Raw genomic sequence first — 17,306 nt, 5'->3', positions numbered from 1 at the left:
AAAACTCACTACGGCTACACTAAAATCTATAATCCCAGTATTTATCTGAACACACACAAAGCAGGGAGTTAGTTAGGGTGGAAAATGAAGATTGCAAGTCAAACTTTACCATCTCCACTAAGATCTTCTGCAGGTCCATGCAAAGATAGGAGAGGAGCAGAGAGGAGAAGGGTTAATTCATCTGCACACATCAAAACTCACACTTAAACTGGATTTGAACTGGTTTGTAATGCTCAGTGGTTGTGTGAGCGGCTCCTGTAGTAAATGTGTTTGGTTCATGCTGTTCTGGGAGTCATTAGTGTGGGTTATATTGGGTTAGATGTGCTGCAGGAATGTGTGGGATGGGATTCAATTGGGACGTGGACACACTTCTGACTGGGATTGTTCTGCCATGGGTGTGGATCAGCATGTGGAAAAGTCCCTGATATTGATTGGAGGCAGATTAATAAAATAAAATAAAATAAAATAAAATAAAATAAAATAAAATAAAATAAAATAAAATAAAATAAAATAAAATAAAATAAAATAAAATAAAATAAAATAAAATAAAATAATTTTTTTTTTTAAATTAAAGTAAATAAATAAAAAAGTAAAAAAATAAAATAAAATAAATTAATAAAAGAATAATTAAATAAAAAATAAATGAATAAAATAAAATAAAATAAATTAACAAAACAAAAAAATAAAACAAAAATAAATACAATAAAATAAAATAAAATTTAATAAAATAAAATAAGGGGGATGACTCACAAATATTTGAACGTTGAGCATTTTATATATAAATCAGTAAAAGAATGAGACTTTTAAATTTTATTAAATTTTTCTTAAAATAAATCCATCCTTTTTAAAACTGTAAATTTGTCTATATCTCATCACTATAACATAAAAAATATTATAAAATATAAATCAATTATATATATAATAAATTATATATTAAAAATTTATATAAATACAAAAATACAATAAAAACAAGCAAACTATATAATTTACATAATTCACTAAAATATAAAATATATTCATTCTAAAATTTTAAATCACAATAATTAATCAGATATAATTCGTTAGGGATGCATGACTTATCGGCGGCCATCCCGATATCGGCCGATAAATGCTATTTTTAATGTTATCGTTCTGATATCAAAATTAGGCCGATATCTTTAAGCCGATAGATTACGTAATTGTACAGAACTGCCTGTCAAGGTTGAACTTGTTCAGACTTGTCCAGTGCATTATAACAGAGCTTTCTTTACGTTGTTTATTCCTTCAAAGTCCGTCCTTTCTTTGTGTGGTTTTGCTGTGCGTTAATAACTGAGTAAACATGTTCCTTATCATTGTACATATGTTTGATAGAGTGTACAGTTGTTCACTGTATAAAAATATAACATTTTGAAATATTTATAATTATCGGTTAATATATCGGGTTATCGGCCTCCAAATCTTAAGTGTTATCGGTTATGGATATCGGCAGAAAAATCCATATTGGTGCATCCCTTTTATTCGTTATACAAAGTATGTGTTTATTTAACATGAAAAATATTTCAGAAAAAGCAAAATACATAATTTATTTTTAATTTCTCAAATACACATTGTTTATGCAAAATATAATTCCTTATTCCATTTTTGTTTAGATTATTGGTGCGTCCTGCATGTTTCATCATGACATTAATCTATTAAACAATGTCAATGTGTCAAACAAAACACAATAACCATGAAATAAATGAACATTATGTTCAGTTTCCTGCTCAATCTGCAAAACACACACGTCATGGAGGCGGAGTCACAGAGGAGGCGTGGCCATTAATCACATATGAAGCGAAAAACATCATTTGATTGGTCAAGTGACATTTAAAAACTGCATCCTTATAACATTACACAAAAAAACACACACACTTTAATCAAAACCTCCAGCCTCCAGCTATAGAAATCAAAGTATGTATTAAACACCTGCAGTATGAACCAATGAGAAACAGACTGACGTGATAATGCAGAACATGTGTCAATATGGGAGATCACATGAGGTTAGTGTTCTCACACACACACACACACACGCACACAGAGCAGCAAGTACCCTTAGGAGGAGGATCATGGGAACAGAGGACAAACGGAAGGAGAAAACGGCGAGCTTTAGCAGCTTTGGTGGGCGTCTGAACCAGAGAGTCTTCAGAGGACAGATGGAGAGAGAAACACAGTGAAGCCAAGCAGGAGAATATGGCGGAGGAATGGAGACCAGATCAACATATTTAACCTCCAGTTCCATTACAAAACACTGATCATTTCAGTCTGACAACACACACACACAATCTGTGATCCTCCACAATCACATATGATATATGCAGGGTATTGGGTAAAAAGGTTCTATATTATTATAGGACTATATATATATTATACAAATTTAAGCCTGCATTAGTCTCTGAAAAAATTACATAACAAATTTAGATTACTTTCCTTAAAATAAGTAACATATTCAGTTACTAATTTTTAGGTGACTTTAGATATTATATTATATTATATTATATTATTATATATTATATTATTATATATTATATATATATATTTTATTATTATATACTATATATATTTTATTATTATATACTATATATATTATATATTATATATATATATATTATATATGTATTATAGTGTTGTTTATTAGTGTTGTTTATTGAAGGGCAGCTAATATGCAAAAAACACTTTTATATGGGGTTTAAACACAGTTGTGTGGCAGCAGTCTGTGAATATAAGCAGTTTCATTATAATCAGACTTGATATAAACAGTCTGCAGAAACACTTTGATTGACATTCTTCATTTGTACGCATCATCAGAGGGGGAAAGCCCCGCCCACTAGCAGAGGTGGGTAGAGTATCCAAAATCTGAACTCAAGTACAAATACTTGCGGAAATTTTTACTCAAGTAAAAGTAACAATCTTAAAAGTTAGATGAGTAAGAGTAAAAAAGTATCTGATGAAAAAATGATTCAAGTAAATAGTAACTAGTTACTTTTCATTTAATATATATATATATATATATATATATATATATATATATATATATATATATATATATATATATATATATATATATATATATATATATATATATATATATATATATATATATATATATATATATTTAACAGAGCAAGGAATTTTCACAGTATTTCCCATAATATTTTTTCTTCTGGTGAAAGTCTTGGTTTATAAAATAAAAGCAGTTTTTAATGTTTTTAAAATCAATTAAAGGTGCCTAATTAGCCTAACTTACCTAATTAACCCAGTTAAGCCTTAAATAAGTTAAGCTTGAGCTTCATCCCACTCCATTTTCGACCATGTTGAAATGTATTTTTTGTTAATGATATTTTATGTATGATACTTTGTTCGAAAATAAATAAATCAAATAAAAAAAAAATCAAATCAAATTAAATCAAATTGTCACTTCATGCTGAAAACTATATAGTGAAAAATATATAGTAAAATATTATATACACACACCATTTTTATGTTAAAAATAATGTTCAAATGTTGAAATGTTATATTTTTAATGGTTAACAGTGTGAATAACTTACAGTATATGTGCAGGGCTAATCACTTATTGCATTAATCAGCAGTTTCTTTAGTTATCCCATAGTTATCATTAATAAGTTTCAAATTGGGATAATGTTGACACTTACCACTACGTGTTTTTTTATGTTGGAGCTGTAGTTCATGTATTTGTTGCTATGTCAGTTCGATGTACAGTATAGCGTGCATCGCATTATCAAAACCCAGAGTGAACTCGAGGCGGCGGGTGACCTGGTCTGATAAACTCACTGCACAGACAGCATGACCGTCCTTCTGAGAACCGCAGATGGCCATAGAGTGACCGCAGTATAAACTCACATGTCTTCCTCGACTTCAGTTATCACCCCGACATAGGCGAGCGCTCTCTAATCGAAAGCGGGAGACGCGTCTCTATAGCAACCTCTTGCGACACAACCTCTCCAATGCAGCGCATTGCAATATTTGCAAACAAGTCACACTAGTCATGTTTATTATCATTTGACAGTAACGGAGGAACGCCGCCAAATGTAGTGAAGAGTAATGATTTGTCTTTGATAATTTACTTGAGTAAGAGTAAAAGTACACATCTTTAAATGTACAGTATACACCTTTTTACCCAACAATTTTACTCGTAACGAAGGAAATGTAATATGTTACTACCCACCTCTGCCCACTAGTGAGCATTTCATTCCCTCATTAGTATAAACAGCCCTGAGTGTGAAGCAGCTGTTGACTATTAGAGTTTAAATATGCAGCGTAGCTCCGCCCCTTTTTTTGAAAAAGAGCACAATCTCATTTGAATTTAAAGCGACAGTCACCAAAACGCCAAAATTAGGATCAAAGTCTAAAAGGGTCAGTTTCAGAGAGTTAGAGATCATTATTTGTGTGGTATTTTGGGCTGAAACTTCACTACACACTCCAGAGACATCAGATACTTATTTTACATCTTGTAAAAATGATAATATTATATAATATCATATAATAATAGGTTCTCTTAAAAGGTGTACTATGTAGGATTGACACCTAGTGGTTGTTTATTTATTGCACTTGCCTTCTTATTTTAACACAATTTATATGTAAAAAAACTCTACATAGGAACATTTTTTGCTTTCATAACTTGTAATATGCTTCATCACACAATCATAATGCATTTTTTTCTTATATTACTAATTGTCTTTGCCAAATATCACTCAGCATTAATAATAATAGTAATAATAAGACTATTAATAATTTTTCTGAATGACCAGATAAACCATTTTCCTCTGCTGGACAGTAAAACCTGCACAAATCTTAAAGGCTTACTGAACAAGTGGCTCTCAGGCTACATTTAAATATGAATTGTTTCACAGTGCTGACAGATGTATAAGGAGTCAGTACCCAGAATGCTCTGCAGGACATCAGTTTAACAACCATAAAAATAATATATAAATATAAATGTGAGAGGTGTCTTACCTGAAACAGAAATGGCCCGAACACCTGCCCGAATCCCCTCAAGTCGCTTCTCATTGTTAGCAATTCTGTGGCAGAAACAAAATAAAGATTTTTAATGTGTCCAACTATAAATGTGTATGATTTATCAACTTACTGGGGTCAGGTGAAGATTAAAATATTTAAATGTGCATTTGGTAGAAGCGGAAAACCGCTGTGCAAAATGAATAACCAAATTTATACTGAAGTATGCAATGTACAATTAAAAACACTTAGTATATATTATAAGTAGAACTGAGTGACAAAAAATATATTACAATATTATGTTGTTTATGTTAATATTATTATAATTTATATAATATTGTTTATTTTTTATATGATAAAATATAATATAAATGCAATGGAAAATATAAATCACCATTTAATAATAATAATAATAATAATAATAATAATAATAATAATAAAATACTAAACATTTTTACAATATTACAATTTTTTTAAATGTTATATATATTTTTAATATGATATTTATGCAGTGCAAAATATAAATTAGCATTTAATAATAATAATATTATTATTATCATTAATAATAATTAATGATAATAATAATACACTTTTTATAATATTACAATATTTTTAAAATGTTTATACATCTTAAAATATTCTAAAATATTATATAAATGCAATGGACAATATAAATCAGCATTAATAATAATAATAATAATAATAATAATAATAATAACAATAATAATAATAATAAATAATAAATATTTGTACAATATTACAATTTTTTTATGTTATATATGTATTTATTATATAACAAAAAATTACATATATGCAATGCAAAATATATATCAGCATTTTATAATAATGATATTATTATTATCATTAATAATAAAATTACCATAATAATAATACACTTTTTTAACACAATATCTTTATATGCTTATATATTTTAAAATATTTATATATATATATACATATATACATATATATATATATATATATATATATATATATATATTTATATATATATATACATATATATATATTTATATATATATATACATATATACATATATATATATATATATATATATATATATATATATATATATATATATATATATATATATACATATTTTTATATATATATATATATATATATATATATATATATATATATATATATACACAAAATAATTATTTTATAATATAACACATTTTATAATAATAATAACAATACTAATAATATTATTAAAAATAACATAATTATTAATAATAATAATATCAATAAAAACTCATTTTATAATATTACATTTTTTTGAATGTCTATATGTATAAATATTTTAAATATGATAAAATATTACATATTTGCAATGCAAAATATAATTCAGCATTTTACAATGACAATAATATACAATTTTTTTTCTCCAGACTTTAGATTTTTAAATGTGTCTAATGATGCTGTTTTGGAAACTTCTCTGCAAAAAAATTCCATAATTAACAAAATATTGAGTGACTATCTGCAATATCCTCCTGCTGTACTGTCTGTAGTTCAGTCTTGTTTTGGATGCACTGAAGCTTCACTGCGAGACCGTATGAATCTCCAGCCTGACGTTAGTTTATTAAACAGCTCAGCGCTCTGGATTTATGACTTACTTTGGAATGGATGGAAGAGCTCTTTCACCATCTGTAGGCCAGAAAAACACACAACATCAGTGTATAAATCAAACAGAGAAACACGACACACCCAAACACCAACAACTGGGCTTCATATCTCACTACAGTTTCTATATATAAGCCTTTCTATTTGTATTGTGATATCCCACTCAATGCATTCCATTCATAGCTTAAAGGCTCTATGCTCCACACATCCCACAATGCATCAGTGTGTACCTTTCTGAGGTCTGATGATGAAGGACTGGCTGACGGCGTTGAGCAGGCGACAGTATCCGTCGATGAGGTCGGCCATGTTCTCGGCGGTGGAGAAAGACGGCGTGCTGATCGTGAGAGGCTACGAGAAGCAAACACACTCACAATGAGCCTTTATCAGCCCCAGCAGCCTCATCATGATGTCAAGATACAACACAGACCAGCTGCACTGACCACACACACACATACTGGAGACACACCCACAATGGTGAAAAAGGGTCTTAAATGATCTCAGACATGCACATAAATATCAGACACACCCACAAATGATCTGACACACCCACAAATGATATAAGACATGCCCACAAATTATATAAGACACGTCCACAAATTATATAAGGCATCCACAAACGATATCAGACACACCCACAAATGATCTCATAAAAGCCCACAAATGATCTCAGACACACCCACAAATTATCTCAGACACGCCCATAAATTATCGCAGACATGCCTGCACACCATATAAGACATGCACACAAATTAAGACATTCACGAATTATCTCAGACACGCCCTCAAATAATTTCATATATGCCGACAAATGACTTTAGTTACGCCCACAAATTAAATTTAAATACGCCCACAAATTATCGAACATACACCCACAAATTCTCAAACATGCCAACAATTATTTCAGTTATGCCCACAATTTCAGATACACCCACAAATTATCTCATATACGCCCACAAATGATTTCAGATACACCCACAAATTATCTCATATACGCCCACAAATGATTTCAGATATGCCCACAAATTATCTCATATACGGCCACAAACATTTCAGACACGCCTACAAATTATCGTATGTATGCCCACAAATATATCAGATACGTCCACAAACGATCTCATATACGCCCAAAAATTATTTCAGATACACCTTCAAATTATCTGATATACGCCCACAATTTCAGATATATATCCCACAAATTCTCATAAACGCCTACGATTTCAGATACCCACACAAATAATCTCATATACGATTACAAAGGATTTCAGATACGCCCACAAATTATTTCATATACGCCCACAAAGGATTTCAGATACGCCCACAAATTATTTCATATACACCCACAAATTATCTCATTTACGGCCACAAATATTTCAGATATGCCCACAAATTATCTCATATACGCCTATAAATTACCTCATATACGCTCACAAATAATCTCATATACGCCCACAATTTCAGATACACCAATAAATTATCTCATATACGCCTACGATTTCAGATCCACCCACAAATAATCTCATATACGCCCACAATTTCAGATACACCCACAAATGATCTCACCTACGCCCACAAATGATCTCACATACGCCCACAAATGATTTCAGATATGCTTACAAATTATCTCAAATACGGCCACAAATATTTCAGAACAATCTCATATACGCCCAGAAATGATTTCAGAAACGCCTTCAAATTATCTGATATCCGCCCACAATTTCAGATACACCCACAAATTCTCATGTACGCCTACAATTTCAGATATGCACACAAATAATCTTATATACGGTCACAAACGATTTCAGATACGCCCACAAATTATCTCATATACGTCCACAAATGATTTCAGATACGCCCACAAATTATTTCATAGACGCCCACAAATTATATCAGATACGCCCACAAATGATCTTGTATACGGCCACAAATTTTTCAGACACGCCCACAAATTATCTCATTTACGGCCACAAATATTTCAGATACACCCACAAATAATCTCATATATGCCCACAATTTCAGATACACCAACAAATTATCTCATATATGCCTACGATTTCAGATTCGCCCACAAATTATCTCATATACGCCCACAAATAATTTCATATACGCCCACAAATTCTCATATATGCCCACAAATATTTCATATACGCTCACAAATAATCTCATATACGCCCACAATTTCAGATACACCAACAAATAATCTCATATATGCCTACGATTTCAGATATGCCCACAAATAATCTCATATACGCCCAGAAATGATTTCAGATACGCCCACAAATTATCTCATATAAACCCACAAATTATTTTATATATGGCCACAAATATTTCACAAACGCCCACAAATAATCTTATACACGCCCACAAAGGATTTCAGATACGTCCACAATTTATTTCATATACACCCACAAATGATTTTAGATACGCCCACAAATTATCTCAGAGAAACTGACAAATTACCTGATACCCCCACAAATTCTATCATGTCTGCAATTTATTTTAGACACACCCATAAATAATCTCAGATGCGCCTACAAATAATTTCAGATACATCCACAAATTATCTCACATATGCCCACAAATAAACTCAGACACGCCCACACATTATCTCAGACATGCCCACAAATGATTACAGACACGCCTACGAATTATCTCAGACACACCCACACATTATCTCAGACACGCCCACAATTGATCTCAGATATTTTAGCTTGTTGCCTAGGCAACAATTCTAATTTATATATATTTTAAATATTTTTTACATTCTGATTTTAATTTATTTACATATTATTAGTCTTGAAATCTGCCATTTTTATTTATTTTACTTCTATTTACATATGACAATCTTTCTGATTAGCTTTATTTTTTTAGTTTAGCATATATACTAGATCTATATAGAATATTTAGTATAAATATGGTATATTTAGTCCATATAGTATATGTAGTATAAACAGTATATCTAATATTTACATATATTCTGTCTGTTATACTCCAACTTCTTTTTAATAATCTCAGTTTTATTCAACAATAACACAACACTGACTAAATCAGCCTAAGAAATCCACCACATTCTCTAAACCTGGTTAAAGATGTCTGCCGAAAGACCGACAGTCAGAAAAAGAGAAAAACACTGTCAGATGAAGTACAGATGAAGATGCCAAGACCCAAAATAACAGTGACAGACAGAAATTACAGCATGCAGAGCTGGATTTACAGCCTCCTGAGTCACAGATCACAATCTAAACACTTCCAGCAGTCATCAAAACATCAGCGCTTCACATCTGTGTGTGTTTTACCTCTGCGGCTCCAGCCACGTCCAGCTGTAACACACCCTTCCTCTCCTTCTCCTCCACACAGGAGTAATGGATGCTCTGCACCTGAGTCAAGTTGGCCAGGTGTGTGGGCTGAAAACACAGAGAGACATGCGCTCAGACATCACAGAAAACATGAAGTGCTGAGCCGCTATATTTCCTATGACAGCATCAGTCCCACAGCGAATCACGTCTTTAAACAGTGATATTCCTATTGAGCTGATCTGAATCATTATTATAAGAGCAAAATCAGCATTCAGTGCAAATAACAGAGGCTTATGAACTCAACTTGTTTCCCACTGATGAAACCTCATGGGTAATAGTCTTTTCTCTGTAAAGCTGCTGGACTTTATTGATGAATGATTCATTAACTTTAGAGCCACTCAGATCTTTTGTTTTTAATAGCAGGACCAATGAGATTTGACTGTGGGCGGAGCTACTCATAAGCAGAGCTAATAAATAAACAGGAATAACTCCGATTAGGATAAATAGATGGAACTTATTGGTTGATGCTATGGGGATTGAGGCAATATGGTTACCGGTAGCTAGCTCTCTGCAACTCTTAAACAGTCGCCTGGATGGGAGACCACATGGGAAAGCTAGGTTGCTGCTGGAAGTGGTGATAGTGAGACCAGCAGGGGCGCTGTTAGGGAGTCCTAACATCCCAGTATAGTGAAGGGGACTCAGTGAGCGCTGTTAAACCAAAGTGACTCTCTGTGGGCGTTAAAAATCCCAAGATGTCCTTCGAGAAAAGAGTAGGGGTTTAACCCTGGCATCCTGACCAAACTTGCCCACCGGCTTCTGTCCATCATGACCTTCTAACCATCCCCATATCATAACTGGCTTCATCTCTCCAGCTCCTCTCCCTCAATCAGCTGGTGTGCTGTTTGGCGCAATATGGCTGCTGTCGTGTCATCCAGGTGGATGCTGCACACTGGTGCTGGATGAGATCTCCCCCCAAAAATGTGTAAAGCACTCTGAGTGTCCAGAAAAGCACAAGATAAATGTAAGGAATTATTATTATTATTATTATTATTACCGTGGAGCCCTTGTCTGTCAGGTAACTGATGCCCTCTTCTGGACCAATCGCAAGATCCACTGAGATGACCCAACTGGACTGAAAGAGAAACAAAGAGAGAAAGTGAAACATTTGTTTTAAACAAATAATTAAATTAAAATGTAAAGAATTGAACATTTAATGATATAAATAGTCAGGCAGGGTCTCTAATTGCATTAATTACTCTAGCACAAAATACACTTATAAAAAAATGATGTTTTTAAAATTAATCAACAAAGCTGTTTTTCTTATCTGATCAAAAATACAGTAATATTAAACATCTATTTATAATATTTGACATTTTTAGATAATATTAATAAACTATACTAATAATGATAAATAAATAAAAATGAAGATTAATTAATACATTTAATTATTATTTTGGTGGAAACTGTGACACATTTCTTTTTTAAGATTTTTTAAAAATAAATAGAAAGTTTTAAAGTAATTATTTCACCACTCTGTAACATAAATGTCTTTTCTTTCACTTTGGATCAATTTAATGCACCTCGCCTAAATAAAAGCATTCATTTCTTCACTCCAAATGTATCATATAGTATAAAGTATAATGAAAAATACTGTTTAATGACTAATAAGAAACAGTTATGGCCTGGTAATACTTCATTCATGTTAGTGTCAGGGTGTGTAACTATCAATGAGCACTAGGGGGCAGAACAGGCCAGTTTTTCCAGCATTATTTCAGCAGTATTTTCAGTAATGCTTTAGTCATTTTCAGCAGAATGTTCATCAGTATTTTCAGCAGTATTTTAGTGTGTTTACCAGTATGTTCATTAGGATTTTCATCCGTATTTCTAGTCATTTTCCTCAGTATTTCATCAGTATTTTCAGGCATTTTCACCAGAATGTTCATCAGCATTTTCAGCAGTATTTTAGTATGTTTACCAGTGTGCTCAGCAGTATTTCTAGTCGTTTTCCTTACTATTTCTGGACAATTTTCTATCAATTTGAGCAGTACTTCAGCAATATTTTAGTGATTTTTAGTAGTAAATTCATCAGTATTTTTCTCAGTATTTGAGCAATATTTTAATGATTTTTAGTAGTAAATTCATCAGTATTTTTCTCAGTATTTCAGCAATATTTTAGTGATTTTTAGTAGTAAATTCATCAGTATTTTTCTCAGTATTTGAGCAATATTTTAATGATTTTTAGTAGTAAATTCATCAGTATTTTTCTCAGTATTTCAGCCATATTTTGATGATTTTTAGTAGTAAATTCATCAGTATTTTTCTCAGTATTTGAGCAATATTTTAATGATTTTTAGTAGTAAATTCATCAGTATTTTTCTCAGTATTTGAGCAATATTTTAATGATTTTTAGTAGTAAATTCATCAGTATTTTTCTCAGTATTTCAGCCATATTTTGATGATTTTTAGTAGTAAATTCATCAGTATTTTTTTCAGTATTTCAGCAATATTTAATGATTTTTAGTAGTAAATTCATCAGTATTTTTCTCAGTATTTCAGCCATATTTTAATGATTTTAGTAGTAAATTCATCAGTATTTTTTTCAGTATTTCAGCAATATTTGAATGATTTTTAGTAGTAAATTCATCAGTATTTTTCTCAGTATTTCAGCCATATTTTGATGATTTTTAGTAGTAAATTCATCAGTATTTTTCTCAGTATTTGAGCAATATTTTAATGATTTTTAGTAGTAAATTCATCAGTATTTTTCTCAGTATTTGAGCAATATTTTAATGATTTTTAGTAGTAAATTCATCAGTATTTTTCTCAGTATTTGAGCAATATTTTAATGATTTTTAGTAGTAAATTCATCAGTATTTTTCTCAGTATTTCAGCCATATTTTGATGATTTTTAGTAGTAAATTCATCAGTATTTTTTTCAGTATTTCAGCAATATTTTAATGATTTTTAGTAGTAAATTCATCAGTATTTTTCTCAGTATTTCAGCCATATTTTAATGATTTTAGTAGTAAATTCATCAGTATTTTTTTCAGTATTTCAGCAATATTTGAATGATTTTTAGTAGTAAATTCATCAGTATTTTTCTCAGTATTTCAGCCATATTTTGATGATTTTTAGTAGTAAATTCATCAGTATTTTTCTCAGTATTTGAGCAATATTTTAATGATTTTTAGTAGTAAATTCATCAGTATTTTTCTCAGTATTTCAGCCATATTTTAATGATTTTTAGTAGTAAATTCATCAGTATTTTTCTCAGTATTTCAGCAATATTTGAATGATTTTTAGTAGTAAATTCATCAGTATTTTTCTCAGTATTTGAGCAATATTTTAATGATTTTTAGTAGTAAATTCATCAGTATTTTTCTCAGTATTTGAGCAATATTTTAATGATTTTTAGTAGTAAATTCATCAGTATTTTTTTCAGTATTTCAGCAATATTTGAATGATTTTTAGTAGTAAATTCATCAGTATTTTTTTCAGTATTTCAGCAATATTTGAATGATTTTTAGTAGTAAATTCATCAGTATTTTTCTCAGTATTTCAGCCATATTTTGATGATTTTTAGTAGTAAATTCATCAGTATTTTTCTCAGTATTTGAGCAATATTTTAATGATTTTTAGTAGTAAATTCATCAGTATTTTTCTCAGTATTTCAGCAATATTTTAGTGATTTTTAGTAGTAAATTCATCAGTATTTTTCTCAGTATTTGAGCAATATTTTAATGATTTTAGTAGTAAATTCATCAGTATTTTTCTCAGTATTTCAGCCATATTTTAATGATTTTTAGTAGTAAATTCATCAGTATTTTTCTCAGTATTTGAGCAATATTTTAATGATTTTTAGTAGTAAATTCATCAGTATTTTTCTCAGTATTTGAGCAATATTTTAATGATTTTAGTAGTAAATTCATCAGTATTTTTCTCAGTATTTCAGCAATATTTGAATGATTTTTAGTAGTAAATTCATCAGTATTTTTCTCAGTATTTCAGCCATATTTTGATGATTTTTAGTAGTAAATTCATCAGTATTTTTCTCAGTATTTCAGCCATATTTTAATGATTTTTAGTAGTAAATTCATCAGTATTTTTCTCAGTATTTCAGCCATATTTTAATGATTTTAGTAGTAAATTCATCAGTATTTTTCTCAGTATTTGAGCAATATTTTAATGATTTTTAGTAGTAAATTCATCAGTATTTTTCTCAGTATTTGAGCAATATTTTAATGATTTTAGTAGTAAATTCATCAGTATTTTTCTCAGTATTTCAGCCATATTTTAATGATTTTTAGTAGTAAATTCATCAGTATTTTTCTCAGTATTTGAGCAATATTTTAATGATTTTTAGTAGTAAATTCATCAGTATTTTTCTCAGTATTTGAGCAATATTTTAATGATTTTAGTAGTAAATTCATCAGTATTTTTCTCAGTATTTCAGCCATATTTTAATGATTTTTAGTAGTAAATTCATCAGTATTTTTCTCAGTATTTGAGCAATATTTTAATGATTTTAGTAGTAAATTCATCAGTATTTTTCTCAGTATTTCAGCCATATTTTGATGATTTTTAGTAGTAAATTCATCAGTATTTTTCTCAGTATTTCAGCAATATTTTAATGATTTTTAGTAGTAAATTCATCAGTATTTTTCTCAGTATTTGAGCAATATTTTAATGATTTTAGTAGTAAATTCATCAGTATTTTTCTCAGTATTTCAGCCATATTTTAATGATTTTTAGTAGTAAATTCATCAGTATTTTTCTCAGTATTTGAGCAATATTTTAATGATTTTTAGTAGTAAATTCATCAGTATTTTTCTCAGTATTTGAGCAATATTTTAATGATTTTAGTAGTAAATTCATCAGTATTTTTCTCAGTATTTCAGCCATATTTTAATGATTTTAGTAGTAAATTCATCAGTATTTTTCTCAGTATTTGAGCAATATTTTAATGATTTTAGTAGTAAATTCATCAGTATTTTTCTCAGTATTTCAGCCATATTTTGATGATTTTTAGTAGTAAATTCATCAGTATTTTTCTCAGTATTTCAGCAATATTTTAATGATTTTTAGTAGTAAATTCATCAGTATTTTTCTCAGTATTTGAGCAATATTTTAATGATTTTAGTAGTAATTCATCAGTATTTTTCTCAGTATTTCAGCCATATTTTAATGATTTTTAGTAGTAAATTCATCAGTATTTTTCTCAGTATTTGAGCAATATTTTAATGATTTTAGTAGTAAATTCATCAGTATTTTTCTCAGTATTTCAGCCATATTTTGATGATTTTTAGTAGTAAATTCATCAGTATTTTTCTCAGTATTTCAGCAATATTTTAATGATTTTTAGTAGTAAATTCATCAGTATTTTTCTCAGTATTTGAGCAATATTTTAATGATTTTAGTAGTAAATTCATCAGTATTTTTCTCAGTATTTGAGCAATATTTTAATGATTTTTAGTAGTAAATTCATCAGTATTTTTCTCAGTATTTGAGCAATATTTTAATGATTTTAGTAGTAAATTCATCAGTATTTTTCTCAGTATTTCAGCAATATTTTAATGATTTTAGTAGTAAATTCATCAGTATTTTTCTCAGTATTTGAGCAATATTTTAATGATTTTTAGTAGTAAATTCATCAGTATTTTTCTCAGTATTTGAGCAATATTTTAATGATTTTTGGTAGTAAATTCATCAGTATTTTTCTCAGTATTTCAGCAATATTTTAATGATTTTAGTAGTAAATTCATCAGTATTTTTCTCAGTATTTGAGCCATATTTTTATTAATTTTCATCAGTGTTTTCAGTCATTTTCCTCATCAATATTTGTGGTAATATTCATCAGTTTTTCAGTATATTCAGTGATGTGAGGTACCCCGAGAGCGCAGCGGAAACACTCTTTGTCGAATCTGTAAACGGGCGCCAGGATCTCGAAAAACTTGAGGACGCTCTGCTCATCGTTCAAGTTGGCGAACTGCTTGAACGTTTGCTGGATCTGTTTCCTCAGTGTTTTAGCCTGAAACACAGAGACAAAGAGCAGCGTTACACCTCAAACACTGATCCAAAACGGCACAACAGACTGGTAATTAATTCTGCCATGTTAAAATATACCAAATTCAGACGCACTACAAAAGATGAGCATGCTAAAGAAAAAATATCCAGTATTTTAATTTCTACATTAGAAATGAACTACATTTTACATCATCTAAAGAGCCAGTAATGCATCACTCAGTTTCTGTGCATCACTGACGCAAAGTAAAAGCAATATAATGATGTAAACACTAAATATTTTATGATTCAGCTCAACTATATCTATATAAAACAGAATAACACAGAATTAAACTGGTAGTTAATGCTGACAGGTTAATAAAGAACATTAAATTCAGCTGTCGATCAAATAAGATGCAACAATGAACACCATTTATTTGCCATCCGTCAAAACACACACACACACACACACACACACACACACACACACACACACACACTGCTGAATGATCTGATTACAGCTGCTAATGTATTTACAAAAAGAAAGATGTTAGTGATAATCTGAGCTCTGAAAGGCATGATGGCAATCCTAACAACATTCCAGATGCACACAGATGTGCACACACACACACACGCACACACACACACACACACACACACACACACACACACACAGATCATATCAGAAACCATGAGCGGTCACTTCAGACGGACGATCCACCCTTCCTGACAGGAAGTCAAAGCCCTATCTGAGTTTACATCTGCAGAGGCATTATGGGAAAGGTCAAATAAGCAGGAGGAAAGCAGCTTTACTTGAGAAAATGAGCCTCTCTTTCTCTTTGATCGAGACACAATTAAAAATAATTAATCATATTGACGAGGAGGACACAATTAATAATTAATTAGTATTAATTTTGATAATAATTAAGGATATTAAAGTCAGTTGGCATTTAAGTTGGTATTTCTGTGTGGAGTTTGCATGTTCTCCCTGCGTTCGGTGCTCCGGTTTCCCCCACAGTCCAAACACAAGCGCTATAGGGGAATTGATGAACTAAGTTGGCCATTGTGTATGAATGAGTGTGTGTGCATGGGTGTTGCAGCTGGAAGGGCATCCACTGTGTAAAAATATGCTGGATAAGTTGGCGGTTCATTCCACTGTGGCAACCCTGGTTAATAAAGGGACTACTAAGCTAAAGAAAAATGAATGAATGAATATACCTAAATTTCTAATATTGCTCATATTAAGAGGTTTTTCCAAAAGGAATGGCTTTTTTCTGTTTTAATAATGCTGTAAAACCTGATTTTACCTGTAGGTTGTTGACTGGATCTAAATTGATCAGACTAAAAGCATCCAGAAATATACACATTTACACTTCTCT

At 30.3% G+C, this 17,306-nt stretch overlaps 1 protein-coding gene across 12 annotated transcripts in view; it reads right to left on the bottom strand.

Moving 5' to 3' along the window:
* ptk2aa (protein tyrosine kinase 2aa) overlaps nt 1-17,306 on the bottom strand; it is a 143,770-nt gene that overhangs the window by 42,822 nt on the left and 83,642 nt on the right. For 5 of the 12 annotated variants that reach the window (XM_056479579.1, XM_056479573.1, XM_056479572.1 and 2 more), the window contains 8 exons: nt 15,815-15,955; nt 10,982-11,059; nt 9,928-10,035; nt 6,865-6,982; nt 6,628-6,658; nt 4,990-5,054; nt 2,069-2,158; nt 110-181 (listed from right to left, as the gene is read on the bottom strand). In XM_056479579.1, the coding sequence (XP_056335554.1) occupies nt 110-181; nt 2,069-2,158; nt 4,990-5,054; nt 6,628-6,658; nt 6,865-6,982; nt 9,928-10,035; nt 10,982-11,059; nt 15,815-15,955 (703 nt within the window). The remainder of the gene's footprint in view (nt 1-109; nt 182-2,068; nt 2,159-4,989; nt 5,055-6,627; nt 6,659-6,864; nt 6,983-9,927; nt 10,036-10,981; nt 11,060-15,814; nt 15,956-17,306) is intronic. The other 7 variants (XM_056479575.1, XM_056479578.1, XM_056479581.1 and 4 more) reach the window with 4 other exon arrangements.

Source organism: Danio aesculapii, chromosome 19, assembly GCF_903798145.1.
Source record: "Danio aesculapii chromosome 19, fDanAes4.1, whole genome shotgun sequence".
In the NCBI taxonomy this organism is placed as follows: Eukaryota; Metazoa; Chordata; class Actinopteri; order Cypriniformes; family Danionidae; genus Danio; species Danio aesculapii.
Note: the sequence above shows the minus strand (reverse complement) of the source record. Positions and strands in the feature narration are given on the sequence as shown.